The 14,343-nt window shown below is 37.3% G+C and overlaps 3 protein-coding genes across 3 annotated transcripts; 1 reads left to right on the top strand and 2 right to left on the bottom strand.

Annotated features, from left to right (window-relative positions):
• Positions 1-302: 302 nt before the first annotated feature.
• Positions 303-8,641, bottom strand: LOC113677271 (aldehyde dehydrogenase family 16 member A1). Its single transcript, XM_027194057.2, has 11 exons — positions 8,305-8,641; positions 7,212-7,502; positions 6,174-6,451; positions 5,718-5,870; positions 4,583-4,879; positions 4,245-4,487; positions 3,599-3,774; positions 3,134-3,301; positions 2,411-2,615; positions 1,195-1,380; positions 303-1,081 (listed from the first exon to the last, which is right to left on the bottom strand). Exons 1-11 carry the CDS (start codon positions 8,549-8,551, stop codon positions 782-784), a joined length of 2,544 nt encoding a protein of 847 aa, XP_027049858.2. The 5' UTR covers positions 8,552-8,641; the 3' UTR covers positions 303-781.
• A 958-nt stretch (positions 8,642-9,599) lies between these two features.
• On the bottom strand, positions 9,600-14,152 carry LOC149050052 (Golgi-associated plant pathogenesis-related protein 1-like). Its single transcript, XM_089196612.1, has 3 exons — positions 10,332-14,152; positions 10,039-10,108; positions 9,600-9,883 (listed from the first exon to the last, which is right to left on the bottom strand). Exons 1-3 carry the CDS (start codon positions 10,634-10,636, stop codon positions 9,725-9,727), a joined length of 534 nt encoding a protein of 177 aa, XP_089052738.1. The 5' UTR covers positions 10,637-14,152; the 3' UTR covers positions 9,600-9,724.
• LOC149050051 (Golgi-associated plant pathogenesis-related protein 1-like) lies at positions 12,285-14,185 on the top strand. The gene is made up of 4 exons (XM_089192047.1): positions 12,285-12,333; positions 12,912-13,140; positions 13,677-13,746; positions 14,030-14,185. The coding sequence occupies exons 1-4, from the start codon at positions 12,285-12,287 to the stop codon at positions 14,183-14,185; spliced, it is 504 nt and encodes a 167-aa protein (XP_089048173.1).
• Positions 14,186-14,343: the final 158 nt, after the last annotated feature.

Below are 14,343 nucleotides of genomic sequence, written 5' to 3'. Positions count from 1 at the left end.
TATTTCAATGGGACTTTCCACCAGGGCGTTAAGATAGACGTCTACGAGATGGATTCAAAAGAATGAAGGAGTAGAGGAATAACTTAATTTATAACATAGCTGGCAGCGCTTATGGGCAGATGAAACGAATTCTGTGTTCTGATTAGCTACCCTCTATTTCTTATGAAGGTTAGAAGTTTGATTAAGTAACAAGAAATATCAGTTTGTACCTTGCAAAAGTCATAGACTATTATCCATGTTTTAAATTCAGCCCCAAACTTACTAAACAAACGAAGGTGAAGTTTCAACAAATACAGAACATGTAAGAGAGAAATAACTGACTTTATTCAATAAACCTCGAGTACCTGGGATGAATCTCAAAGTAAAATAAAAGAAAATTGCTTATTCTTAGTCAACATATAAGTACATCTGAATTCTTTTACTGTTGGCCATCCACATACCAAGCATTTTTTTTAACTCGAAAATGAACCACACGTATGTTATAATTAATGTTAATGGTGTTTCACATTTATATTTCTTTTCTCCAACATATTAAACCTTCATTGCATTATTAATCAGTAGATAAAAAATATATTAATACTGAAAGAGCTACATATATATCGGAGAGACTTTAAATTTCTGTAACGAACAAAAACGAATCTTTCTATCTCACAACAAATGAAAATTTTCCCCCGGCAGGAAATAATCGGCTGTATTCTAGTTTTTAGCTTTTCTCAATCCCTCAGTTTATTCAGGAGGAAATTCCTCACGGCTGTAGACATACTTCGTGCAAAAGTCCATTTTAATTGGCAAAAATGTCTCCCATGGGTAGCCAGACGTTTTTACACTCTGTAGAGTGAAACAAAAACTCCTCTCCCTGCCCTTGAGCGTTTTCGAACCAGTCACGGCTCTCGCCATAGTTCACAAAGGTACGTTTTACGTTCACTGCAGAGGACCACTCCACGAATTTGCTCCCTTCTGCCGAGCCGAAGTACCATATAGCTTGCACGTCTTGGTGCTCAGACAAGTATTTGGTAAGATGATCTCCATCACCTGTAACTATATTTATCACGCCGCCAGGTAAATCTGATGTATCAAAGATCTGAAAATCAAATAAATTATGTTTGATTTTTCCTATTTATCATTTGTTGCGTGGAATCATGTAAATGGCCTTCATCGTTTACTTTACTCGCCCATGGCATAAAACTGTCTAACCTGATACATGTCCACTGCTATCATTGGGTGTTTCTGACTTGGTATAATCACCACGGTGTTTCCTCTGATGACAGCGGGAGCCAATAACGACACAAAAGCCAGTAAAGGACAGGACTCGGGACACGTGATACCAATGACTCCTACTGGCTCGTGAATTTTTACTGTGGCACCATAAAATGGAGTTTCCTTTAAAGAAATTGAAAGTGATAACATTTCAAGAACACAACTGAAGCAGACAGTTCAAAACAGTGTTAGCCTGCGTGACTGATGTTAATAAGGATGGAGAGATCAGTGATCGTTACTCCAACTTATTTTCGTTCTCTTTTTTCCCCTTCAAACACCTGTAACGGAAGTTAAAACAGTATCCGTATGCTTTGCAGTATCCATATTTCTCATTTTAACAAAAAAAAAATTCAAAATTTTACGTTATCTTGCAATTTGCTGACATATAGGAACATATATGTATTTGGTTCGGTAGTGTGTAGCACACCACTGCATTCCATAATAATGACTGAAAGATGCATCAAAATGTGAGTCTTTTTCCCCTCTTGTTTTAAATTAGCTCTAAACTATAACTTCATCAATGAGAATGCACGCAGACCTCCAAAAAAGGCTACAGGCATAACAACAAGCATACTTGAATGAAAGTGATCCTCGCAGTAATGTGCACTACTTAGGCAGTAGTGAAAATAAGGCCTGAAAAAAATTCAGGCCTGTACGGGATTTGAACCCATGACCTCTGCGATACCGGTGCAGCGCTCTACCAACTGAGCTAACAAGCCAACTGGGAGCTGGTCATGAAGTTGGTTCTAAATAAACCCGTGAAGTGATGAATAAATAGTTAAGAATATACGAAAGTCATATATTTGAACTGCGGATAAAGACGTGAATGAAAGTGATCCTCGCAGTAATGTGCACTACTTAGGCAGTAGTGAAAATAAGGCCTGAAAAAAAAAATATATGACATCAAATATATGACTTTCGTATATTCTTAACTATTTTCTCCAACAAGCATACTGTTAATTGTGTGAACATTTTTAGACAATGTACTATATAGATTTTTATCGCTTTTTAATTTATTGTAAAGCGCATTAGATCATATACTTGTAATGAATTTTGCACTATATAAGTATTAAATTTATTATCATTATTATTTCATTCTTACCCACCCCCCATATGAAATGCATCTCCTCAATAGGTGTATTCTTGGACTAACCTGCACAGCACCCCCGTATTTGTCAGCATAAGCACCCCAGTAAAACAAGCGCTGAATTGTAATGTCCACTTCTTTCTTAGCTTCTTCCACAGAACATCCAGTCATGTCACAGAGTCTCTGGCTAAGTTCACTGTGCCGCAGCTCTAAGTTCTCCGCCATGTAGTAAACGATTTGTGCTCTGTTATGGGCAGCTCTTTTCCCCCAACTATAAGGACAAAAAAAGGAGTGATTATATTAACCTAATTAACTGCAACATACTTGCACATGTATGATGCTCACTTCAAGAACTACCGAATCTCAAAGTTGACAAATAGATTATATGCAACAAATCTGATTCAAAATAACTTTGGAAACAGTAAAAAAAAACTTAAGAGTCCTGACATCAATCAGCTTATCAACTTGTCAGATGTAGCTATGTTAACAATATGTAACATACAACCTCTACGAGAAATAATTATATTTCTTATATTTCTATATTTCTCTTTCCCTTTAAACCCTAAGAGTGACCAGCATCTAATTTCTCCTGAATTATTCATTAAGATCATGTGAATAAAGGAATAAAGTAAATGACGGCCAACCTAAGAAGCTTTGATGTTAAACAAATTCTCCTTGTCAGTACCAAAAAAATTGTACAGAGAAGATTGTAAAGAATGTGGATACTGATGTTAGTGTGAAAGAGTTAAGGTCTTAATTACTGAAAATGAAAAGTGCACAAAAACACACCCTGGAGCTGCTTTATGGGCAGCTTCCACAGCATCTCTGATGTCTTTTCTGTTCCCCTCACCAACCTGTCCTATAACCTGTCCATTAGGGTCCAATACTGGTCGAGAGTAGTTTCCGTCAGGCCTTTTTTTAGCTCCTCCAATGTATACTTTGTAAGTGTGATCAATACTGAACACAAGAAAATTGGTATCACGATGAGGCAAGAAGAAACAATAGATCACAAGAATGAAATCCACACAGAGAGGGTTAAATCTCAGAGCCAAATGGGTCATACATGTAACTGTGTATGATTACCCCACATTCCTGAAGCACAGAGAGACAAGGACTTTGTCTAGTTCAGCTTGGAGCCCTACATCTCAGTTTGCTAAGTTTAGTTCAGTTCATGTCAATGTAAACAAGTTTAACACACAGAACTAAGGAGAAAAAAAGGGAATGGTGATGAGTTTGAGAGCAAGCCTTGGTTACCTTGGTAGTGGAGCAATCCCTGCTTTTCCAGATGATGCATCTGGGAGTTTTATAGGATTTGAATTTGGATTCAATACTTTGGCTGGAACTGAGGAGCCAAAGGATTTCACATCATAATCATCCACACTGGGCCTAGGTCTGGCTTGCCATGATGGGTAAACATACTCATACAAACCCTGTAGAATGCAAACAGTCAGTGTATTCAAACTCACCCTCAGTGAATTAATACATCATGAACACAGGCAAGATGGCCACAGCTAGCTAGGCACACAATATGGTAAGGAAAGTAGAATCTTCACATGCAATATGTAGATTGAAACTGGTATGCTTTCCTTTTACCCCTGGATAAAATAGACTATCATGCTCTCAATTCTCCAAAGCATTTTCACTGTTTGTCAAGATATTTCAAGCTGTTACTCCATCATTATTTATGGTCTTGGGTGGAGAGCATGGATTAAATTGCCAATTACCTACTGCAGAATTCCCAAATCGTGAGTTCTTTTTACATTAACATTATTCAATCTCAAATCTCCCCTTTCCCCCCTTTCCCTCAAAATCCTAAATATTAAAGAAGCCACATCCCAACTTGCAAAACTCAATAGTGTAGCAGCTCTAACTGGCTCAAAATCAATGCAATTCAACAAACCTCTTTTCCACCATCACGACCAAATCCACTCTCACGGTATCCACCAAAACCAGCTGCAGCATCAAAAAGGTTATGTCCATTGACCCATACAGAGCCAGCCTTGATGCTCATGGCAACCTCCAGGGCTAGTGACAAATTTTCTGTCCAGACACTTCCTCCGAGCCCATAGTTAGTGTTATTAGCCAAAGCTATTCCTTCCTTAGCAGTTCTAAATGTGAGGACTGTCAACACCGGGCCAAATACCTGTTTAGTACAGAAGAAAAATTAAACGTATTTTTACATGTACGAAATGCATCTCATTCAAAATTACAAAGTAACTGCTTTTCTCTTTGCTGTACCTCTTCCATCACAATCTTGGACACTGGTTGTACATTAGTTATGAGAGTTGGCGGATAGTAAGACCCATTTGATGGCATGCATGCACAGCTTTGATACACTTCAGCCCCTTCCTTCCTTGCTTCTTCGACAAAAGCTTCAATGGCCTTTTTCTGTGAGGGATCAACTATTGCTCCCATGTCAATCACTTTATCTAGGCAGTGTCCAAGTCGAAGATGTGTCATGCGTTCTTTGATCTTATCTACCAACTGCTTGGCACAGGTCTCTTGGACAATCAAGCGGGAACCAGCACTGCAAACCTACAGGCCAACACATCATTATAATTATTATGATTGTCTCAGATGAAAATTTACACAATAAACAACCACAAATCACATGATTGGGATTCATACAAATAAAAAATTCTTTTAAGGAGTGCATTACACCATCAACTAGGAATGAAGAATAAAACAAGAGGTCCATAATTCAGAAACAAATCTCTCAACACTGAATCAAAGCATTACACCATAATAGTGCCACCATAAGATAAAAAAATATAAAAAAATAATAAAAAAATGGGCGTTATTTATAGTTTAAATGTACATAATTTTAAAATTGATGTTTTAGCTAAGGGCTGGATAAAAGTTTGGGTGGGAGTGTATTGAAAGGTCCTCGAACCATCTTTCTGTGTGAGGAAAAAAATCTGTTCATTTCGCTGCTCACTTTAATTTAAGATTTAAGGCTATTAACTGTAAAATTTGTGGCATGTCAACCTCAGCATAGAGACATAGAGACAGAAAGAGACAGAAAGTTCAGAATTACAGGAGACTGAGTAATGTGAAAGTTTCCACCCTAATCAAAGCTTTAAATCCTGCAAGACACCGTGTTCAAGAGGGAAAGTAGTAAAATTTTATACCTTGTTTGAGACTTACAACTCAAAATACCATATACCTGTTTGATGACCATACCCAGTTAGGCAAAATAAAGGAGTACCTCTCATGGCTATTTTCACTATCAAATTCACAATACAATTTGTGTTTGAATTTTAGGCCTTTTTGTTTGAATTTGCACTCAAAATGAATTGCAAGTATTACAAAAAATACTGTAGCTATTTTCTTTGCCTAATCACAGAAAATAAAACAAAAAAAGATTCCTAACCTGGCCTTGGTTAAACCAAATGGCATCTACAATACCCTCAACTGTGCTGTCCAAATCAGCCGAGTCAAACACAACCACAGGGGATTTACCACCAAGCTCTAATGACAGTTTCTTACCAGATCCTGCTGTTAGTCTTCGAAGAACTTTGCCAACCTTCAAATATGAATAAATGGACTATGACTCAAAATTTTCAAACTGCTTTAATCCTAATTCATCTCTAAGTTTGTTTTTATTTCAAATTGCATTGTAACAGTCATGATCTTCTACAAACAAAAATGAAAATTTAACTGATATTATAATTTTTTAAGCCAAAGAAAAGGTAAAGTTTATGTCCAGTACATGGTCATGCACACAGACAATCTAGTAAGTTATATAAACATGTAACTCACACTTTTTAGAATTACATGATTTATCTCTGTGAGAGTCATTCAACAAAAGAAAATCTCAATAGAATACCTCTGTAGAACCAGTAAAAGCCACCTTGTCAACATCCAGGTGTGCAGCAAGTAAACTTCCAAATGCACCATTTCCAGTAACAACATTAAATACACCAGGAGGAAGCCCTGCCTCAGCACAAATCTCAGCGAACAGAAGAGCTGATAGCCTGGTGTAAGTTGCTGGTTTGAGCACTACGGTGTTACCCATGGCAAGGGCTGGGCAAACTTTCCAACAGAGTAGCATAAGAGGGAAATTCCAAGGTACTATGGCAGCAACCACACCTACAGGTTTCCAATCTAGAGAGGATTTAAAATCACAATGACTGACTACTGCAAATGAGGTTAATTAAATCAAAGAGAAAATGACCCCAACTAAATATAAATCCAATTGTGCCAATCAGTATTCAGTACAGAAGCCTGCTAAAGTAAAAAAAAAAATAAAAATAAACAGAATTCAAAGCTCATTTCCTGTGATCTGATTGGTCAGTTTAAGGCAAGTTATCCTTAGAACACATAATCAGACAGAACAAAAATTTTAAACCATTATCCTGGTGAAAACTTGCTCAGATTTAAATTTAATTCTCTAATAAGGGAATTATCTAACACCTAAAGCACAGCTAGTGTATTTGCATGCGAAACACTTAAGTGGTAAGGGACGTACAGGTGCAATTTGGTTTTAAGTGAATTTTCAAATTGACATCAACCTTAAGAACCATAGCTGAATACATAAGATAAGAGCATATCTTTTTTGGTAGCTGAGAGGTTCAATACAGTCTCTTTATATCTCTCTCTTTACTTAGGCCAGACTTAAGACATAGGACTACTACTATTGAAAGAGTATCTGATACAAATCTTTCTTGAGAAACTATTCTGATGACGGACTAGCAACTCAGTTATCATTATTGACAGTTATACATACTTCTTGTTACTTGTAACTATTTCCTGTATGACTAAGACTAACATAAGACTCCCACCAAAAAAGAACTTCTTTTCCACTTACAAATTGAAATAAGCAAATTCTAAAACAAAAGGTTTACTCTTGTCATAAACTGTTTACCTCTCATTTCTGAATCCATCAGTTGAGCCCAGCCAGCATGATGATAAAGGTGTCTTGCAACAATCTGTACATCAGCATCTCGTGTCTCCCTGATTGGTTTACCATTGTCCATACTTTCAAGTACAGCCAGCAAGCGAGCATGCTTTTGAACATGACGTGCTATACTGTACAAATAACGAGCTCGTACATGACCAGGAAGCTTACTCCAGGATTTAAAAGCCTCTCTTGCTGCTCCTACTGCTTGGTCTATGTCCTCTTGTTCTCCTTGCATTGTGGAGGCCAGTTTCTCTCCTACAAAGTTTACACTTTTTTTCTTATCAAACAAAGAAAGTCATACAGGCTTGAGGATGTGACCAATCTAATACATAGATTGTTATTGACATGCTCTTCTGTTTTAAGTAGTGAATTTAATGGAAGACAAAACATTCCAAAAAGGTAGATAATCTTAAAAAGGTTGATTGTGGCATTGCTGTTGCTACAGTCAAGAAAATCTGTCCATGTCAACAGAGAAATTAAGCCAATGAATGTTGACATTGTCTTAGGACTTGCTGATCTTTGACTTCATGATCAACGAAGAAAGGAACTTCTGTGTGATCAAAAATGTGCTTATTCAGATAAAATCTGATTGTCTTTTGAAGTTGAAGTATGACGAAGGATAGAGTCATCATATCAACCAAGGGGAAGCAAACGACTTAATCTGGCATTCTTATTTATTTGTTTTCCTGACTGTTGATTCTTGCACTGCTACATATTCCCTCTCCCCTGAAAAAAACCATCTGATTAGAGTATACTCCCTGGTACTTTATCTCGCACAGCACAGCTTGAAGCCGGGGAGGGGGGGGGGGAGGAGGGGGGCATCTCCGAACCCTGAGAGAGATGCAAGAAACAAGAGCACTGCAAGGTTCTAGAATAAATCTACAATATAATTCTGCATAAGTCATAAACGAGATCAGCTGATGCACACGTAGCACTCCTTCAAAGTCCGCGATCCAGCACAGTGCAGCTTGGGGGCGTTCATTAATAAATACTATGATCACATGAGGATCACTCCAGATAGCTCACAGTGGCCTTAACAAAACGATTCATCGCTTACCTGTGGAGGGATTTCTTGTCTCGTAAACTTTCCTCCCCTCGGGTTTCACCCATTTCCCGTTTACGAAATGTCCGAAGTCCCTTCCATGTTCTTCAAGCCACGAGTCCACGCTACTAGCTGCCTCAGGTGCTGGGCCGTACTCTAAACTCTCAAAGATCTGCGCTATAGTGGGATCTTTGTTTAGTTTTGCTGGACCAGTGGATTTTCCATCACTAGAAGCAATAGTTTCGGTGCGGACAGAGGCCATGTTATGTTCCTGGGCCAAACAAGAAAGTCGGATGCTCGTGGCGAAATGAACAAATAAGTAATTTTGTTGTAGGTCTGGGAACGAAACATCAGATCGAGGATCTGTGGGAAGGGAGTGGGCGGGGTCGTCGCGATAGGCGCTAGGCGATGGCTTATTTTCTTACTTTTCTTCTTTTCTTTCTTTTTTAATGGTTATTTCTTGAAAATGCCAATCAAAGTGCAATTCATGATGAAACCAAACCACCCGTGCATAATCTCTTTCGTGGTCTAAACCATAACTATGCGTTGATGGACAACCGACACATTCACTTAATCCTACTTTAACGGGGGTTTAAACTTGGTAACACGCGCCTCTAAGCTGAGAGGACTCACAGTTTATGTTATTTTAGGGTGACTGTTGTCCATGAGATTTCCTTTACTACTACGAAATTTTCTTTCGTGTGCTAAATTGTTCTTTATGCATAAACCATTTTACTTCGAGTCAGATCGTTTGTAAGTGACTATAACTGCATTACACAGCTTGTCAGGAGTCCATTGACGATTAATTTTTTTCTTTTTAATTCACAGCACGAACTTAAACACACATAAAGACAATTGATAAATTTCCAATTTACAGTCGCCTGAGATGCCAAGTGAAGGGGTCTCTAACAGGAGTTAACGGCACCACTATAGTCATGAATGAAACACTTCATTTCTAGCCATTGGGGCTGAAAAACTAATGAACAGTGCCGTTTTTAAGTCTTTATTCACCAATTAATTTAATAGTTTTTTTTTTTAATTCCCTTGTTCTACAATTCATCTATTTCATCTATTATGACCCAAGGATTTCTATGAGCCTTGATGGGCCACTGCAGCTACATGTTCAGATCTGTCATCTGCAACTAGTACTTGACAACCTGTTAGGGAAAATCAAAATGATATATGTATTTTCGATTATAGTACTATATCAGACAAGAAAATTAGAAATGTCTCCATCGTTTCGTATTTTCAATAGTATTGCCATAGTGCAATTAAAATTGAATTTCTCAGAGCAAGCTTCTTTTAGTTTATCCTCCAAACAACCAATGATCACGGTCACTTCTTCAGAAAATCTGATTTTTTTTTTGTTTTAGTTAGATAATATAAGCAACACGAACTTTTAAATTAGATTAGCAGACATAAGATACCTTAACGATTACTGGGATGGGTAAACGTTTGCCATAAGGTCTTCTGCAGTTAATTGTCGAGGAGCTGGCGGTTCGTACAAAGTCACCACATAGGTTTCAACGATGCCATCGTTCTTGTTCACTAAAGCATAACCACATCCGATCCTCAAGTACGATTTCCAAACGAGCTAAAAAACAATGGAATTGAAAGGTCCATTCTAATTCTTGAAGCATATTCACATCTTGAATTACTAGCAGATAAATATACAAGAAGTGTTTGAATACGGATTACGAGGAAAAATCAAGAAAAAAAAGGAGGGAAAGGTCAACGTATACCACTTACCCTGATGAAGTTACTGTTTTCGAAGTTTGATTGTGGATTTTTATAGTTGTAATAGAGACCACCGTCTAACCTTCAAGGAAATTATCAGCGAGATAAAAGTGAGAGAAAAAATATTTCGTAACGTACATGGCAATGATGAGGAAAATAGCAAAGGTGGGGTCTAAGTAAGGGTTTATTAACAATGTTGTTATGTATGGACCTCTGGATTATACCGGACGGAATTTGTTTTAAGCTAAAACTCATTTGGCAAACCTGAACCTTTGGTGCTCAAGTTCCTAAGTTACCCTCCTTACCAGTGCTCTAAACCATCACTTATAGTCATGGGAAGTGATGAGTTTTTATGATACAAGTTCTCATCCACATTTCCTTGAATTCGCAGTTCGGCGTCAGTTTTTGCCATGAAAGTCGCCAAACTTTGAGCTCTTTTCCCGAGTTTAGTGCTGTACTTCATATCCGGGACATGATATCGCCTTCGGTAAAGGTTGTGCTCTTCTAAACAGTCCGAAGCAATACTGGCGAGAACTGCTGCCAAAAAACAAGAACATAACTGTGAGAGGAAGGAGAGTGGCAATAGAGATATGGTCCCACCCTTTGTCATGAAAAGTAATACGTTGTAACTAATAAAGTGATTCTTTAGTAACTAAGAGGCTAATACAGGATCCCTATGCAGGAAACTAATCCTTTTCTAAACTTTTTGAAAATTTTATGATAGTTTTTAAATTTCCATCAGTTATTTCTCATAAAAAAGGCAATCATGTTTGGGAAAAAGTTCGCAAAGTTATGATAATAATAAAAAAACAACTTGAAATTTTTGATCGAATGTATATTGCTCTCGGTTCAATGGATCATCTGATCCTCGAAATATAATTACATTTCAACCTTTTTTTAGATAAGAAAGACAAGAAAAGTTTATGAATGGACAACTGGAAATGTTTTTCAGGAAAGATTTTTCTTTTTTAGGATGTCATCCCCTTGAGTATGCAACCAGCCGATTCAAATCGAAATAAATTATTTCAAGTAATTTTTCTTCCCTCTCGAGAATTGTACGAAAGTAGCGATGTGACAATATGAACTTTTCAGTTGCAAAAATCATCAGTGAAGCAAATAGAAATAGTATTAATTACACAGTTCAATATGTCTCACCATCTTGAAAAGCCAGGGAAACACAGAAAATCCAACAGTATCTTTTGAAAATCATTTTCTTGATCTCTGTGCTGGTCGTATTTTGTTAATTAACAAAATGACACGACCAGCAAGCACGTAAAACGTTCACCCCTCGTCTTGCCAATGAGTAATTTCTCCATTTGCTATCCATGCATTGTTAGGCATAGGGGTAATGAGAATAAAGAAAAAAATCAGGTAGCAAGTATTTTCCGATCTGACACCAAATTCTCAGAACTGATATTGTTTAAACTACGTGGCAGAGAGTAAAGAGATTTCATATAGAGATCTTAGAACTTAAGTAAAATTAATGAATTGTTACCTAGTAAAAATATGTATTGCTCGGAGTACTCTGTACCATTATGTGATATTTTAGTATAATTACAATGATCCCTCTAACGTTGTCTGCTTTGTTCGCACCTATTAAAAAACCAAAGAAATTGAAAACAATACAGAGCAAAACAAAACAAACCATGACAAGAACCATGCAATCTAAATCCTGACAGCTAAAATGTGCTTAATAGGGAAAGATTTAAAAATATGGCTGATGAAATTTTATAATCATACTCATCGGTAGTATTCTAAAACGTCTTTCGGTTTTGGGGAATTTTAACTGTGATAGATACAAGACAAATTTAATTGAAATACCAATCTTTCTCCTAAGTTTCTTCGTAACCAAACTTCAAAAGCCCTATTAGCTTGGAACTCGCAAAAATTACCTTCCTAGTTTCTCAATGGGTTGTTATTTTCTCGAAGCATTCTAAGGAATATTTGATTATTTATACTGCAACTCGTACTTTTCCCGTTTATTAGAAGTTATTTCCAAGGGAATCTTCACGGGATCGCCACCTTTTGCAAATGTTAAGTGAAATTTTACAGTGCGATAATTTAAATCAGAATACATTATCAGAATTGTTTCAAGATAATTTCAATTTCTTAGTGATCTGTATTGAAGTAATTGTCTTTTAAACACTTCACGTTTGATTAGTCTCTCTTCTGTTAACATCATCTTTTGTTCGTCATGTTACGCTCAAACTCTATGCAAAAGGAGTAAGCAATTGTAGATTCAACGTCGCCCGCTAAGTATGAGGATTCTTCTTTGTTATTTCGTTGGCTGCCTGGTCCTACAAAATGGTACGTTATTTCAAATCATATTCGGAGCATAATATAAACTGCCTTCTTGAAAGATTCTCACATTACAATATCATACAAACCAAGAAGGAACAACTTAGACTTCCAAGTTAATAAGCCGTTATCGCCTTCTTTTTTAAAAGGAGACTGACCTCTATAAATTAAAGTTCAAACTGGAGACTTGTTTCCATCCCCTTCCATGGAATTAATGATTTATTTATATGTATATCCTTGCTACATGAATAGCTTATTTTTACCCTTTTTCTTCTCGTTATCATCCAAAAATATCAAAGATTCAATTAGACCAACCTCTGAGGTTACTTTTGATAGAGCTTTTAAAAAGCATTTGACCTCCAAGGCAGAGGAAACATTGACGGCAAAAATCAAGAATGATTATGCTCACTTTCAAAGACCATTTCAGAATAACCAGAGTTAAACTTGTCAAAAAAAATTGCAAATGTCTTTTTAACAACAGATTCGGAATATTTGAAAAACTAAAAAAAACTTCTGTAACGGAGCGGAAAGGGCTGAATGGGAGGTAATCGTTTTTGAGACTCTCAATACGTTCCAATAATCCTCAGCGGATGGAAGTATTGAATCAGACTGCATTCGGAAGCACAACTTGTACAGAAACAAGCATGGAACTCCAGCTTTGAAATACAGTGAAAGTATCGCAGAAGAGGCTCAAAAGCTCGCAGTGACACTGGCGAAGCAAACGACTAAGAAAGTTACTAAGGGGATATATGACGTCAATTATTTCATTGGAGACTCGTCCGTTCCGCGGACAATAAGTGACGCAGTGGAAAATTGGTCAGTGAGTTCATATATACCTTTTACTAACAGAGTTCGAGGTCCGTACTAGAAGTCACAGATCGAGTTTTTCCACTCAGATTCATGGCCCAAGTGCAAGGAGCGCGGGTCATAAATCCGAGCGATAAAAAACGAGGTTCCGTAAATTTCAGTAAGGACCGAGAAAACTGGATTAGTAAGATATTTATTATATCTCTGGAATCAACTAAAGGGGGAAGATTTCAACGAAAGCAAACTTTCCAAACACACTGCCCGTTAAATTGATCAATCATAGCGCACGCACAAAGGGATATAATAATTTTAGCCACGCGAAGGCCATCCGACTACTAGCGAAGATAAAACGAAAACTGGCGAGCGTCTTTGCAAAAGCAGCCGTTTTGTCATGTAAATTGTTTGACTGAGAAAAAAGTGGAAGTATTTTAGAAAATGGACTGCCGTGGCCAGATGGAGGATAATGCAACATTAGCTGTTATTAAAATCGGTCTTCCTATGATCATCCATGCCATTATGCGGCAACATTTCCGTACACATTCCAGGTATACTGAAGGAAATTCCTACAATTACAAGCAGCCTGAAATCTCCTCAAGTAACACCCGTTTTTTAGAGGTAAGACGACACATCCTTCACTCTTCAATACGTGACGCTATGCCATCCTTAAAACTAAGGTAGCCAGGCGTATCACACAGGTAACTACACGCATGAAATCAATGTAGGTGCAACCGGAAAAATTCAAACCGAAGGATAATTGTACAAATAGTACCCAATTGTTTTTCTTACCTTGAGACTTCGCTGCTAATCTAAACATGGACAGCCGATAATTCTTTCGTCCAGTTTTTTTTTTCCAAAATATAAAAAAAGAAGTGAAATTAAGGCTGAATTATTTTTCTAGCTGATGTGGAAGTTCCACGAGAAAATGGGTTGCGGAATGGCCGTGGCTATAAATGGCGCGAATATCCGCACAGTGGTGGTGGCAATATATGAACCTGCCGGCATGCGAGTTGACATAAATGACTACATTGAGAACATTCTACCGGCAAAAGACTAACGTAAGTTTTGTAAACATAAAAACATCCAAAGACCTTCCAACAAGCTACGGTGTATCACAACAACTAAAAGTTGTCACCTTTTCTTACATAATTTGCCCTGCACCCTTCTAATAAACACCATTTTGGATCGGATGTCCCAGTATAAGACAACCCGCTT

Source organism: Pocillopora damicornis, chromosome 2 (assembly GCF_964200805.1).
Source record: "Pocillopora damicornis chromosome 2, jaPocDami1.2, whole genome shotgun sequence".
NCBI lineage: Eukaryota > Metazoa > Cnidaria > Anthozoa > Scleractinia > Pocilloporidae > Pocillopora > Pocillopora damicornis.
This window is presented reverse-complemented; position numbering and strand designations above follow the sequence as displayed.

Bases quoted from the DNA above. Each gene is read 5' to 3' on its own strand.
- LOC149050052 (XM_089196612.1), bottom strand. From the start codon at position 10,636: ATGACAAAGGGTGGGACCATATCTCTATTGCCACTCTCCTTCCTCTCA. The intron at 10,109-10,331 runs GTAAGGAGGGTA...ATTTCCTTGAAG, and splicing joins AGTGATGGTTTAGAGCACTG to GTTAGACGGTGGTCTCTATT. The intron at 9,884-10,038 runs GTAAGTGGTATA...ATTGTTTTTTAG, and splicing joins AAAACAGTAACTTCATCAGG to CTCGTTTGGAAATCGTACTT.
- LOC113677271 (XM_027194057.2), bottom strand. From the start codon at position 8,551: ATGGCCTCTGTCCGCACCGAAACTATTGCTTCTAGTGATGGAAAATCC. The intron at 5,871-6,173 runs GTATTCTATTGA...TCATATTTGAAG, and splicing joins CTTTTACTGGTTCTACAGAG to GTTGGCAAAGTTCTTCGAAG. The intron at 4,488-4,582 runs GTACAGCAAAGA...TGTACTAAACAG, and splicing joins CCAAGATTGTGATGGAAGAG to GTATTTGGCCCGGTGTTGAC.
- LOC149050051 (XM_089192047.1), top strand. From the start codon at position 12,285: ATGAGGATTCTTCTTTGTTATTTCGTTGGCTGCCTGGTCCTACAAAAT. The intron at 12,334-12,911 runs GTACGTTATTTC...AATAATCCTCAG, and splicing joins CTGCCTGGTCCTACAAAATG to CGGATGGAAGTATTGAATCA. The intron at 13,141-13,676 runs GTCAGTGAGTTC...TACACATTCCAG, and splicing joins AGTGACGCAGTGGAAAATTG to GTATACTGAAGGAAATTCCT.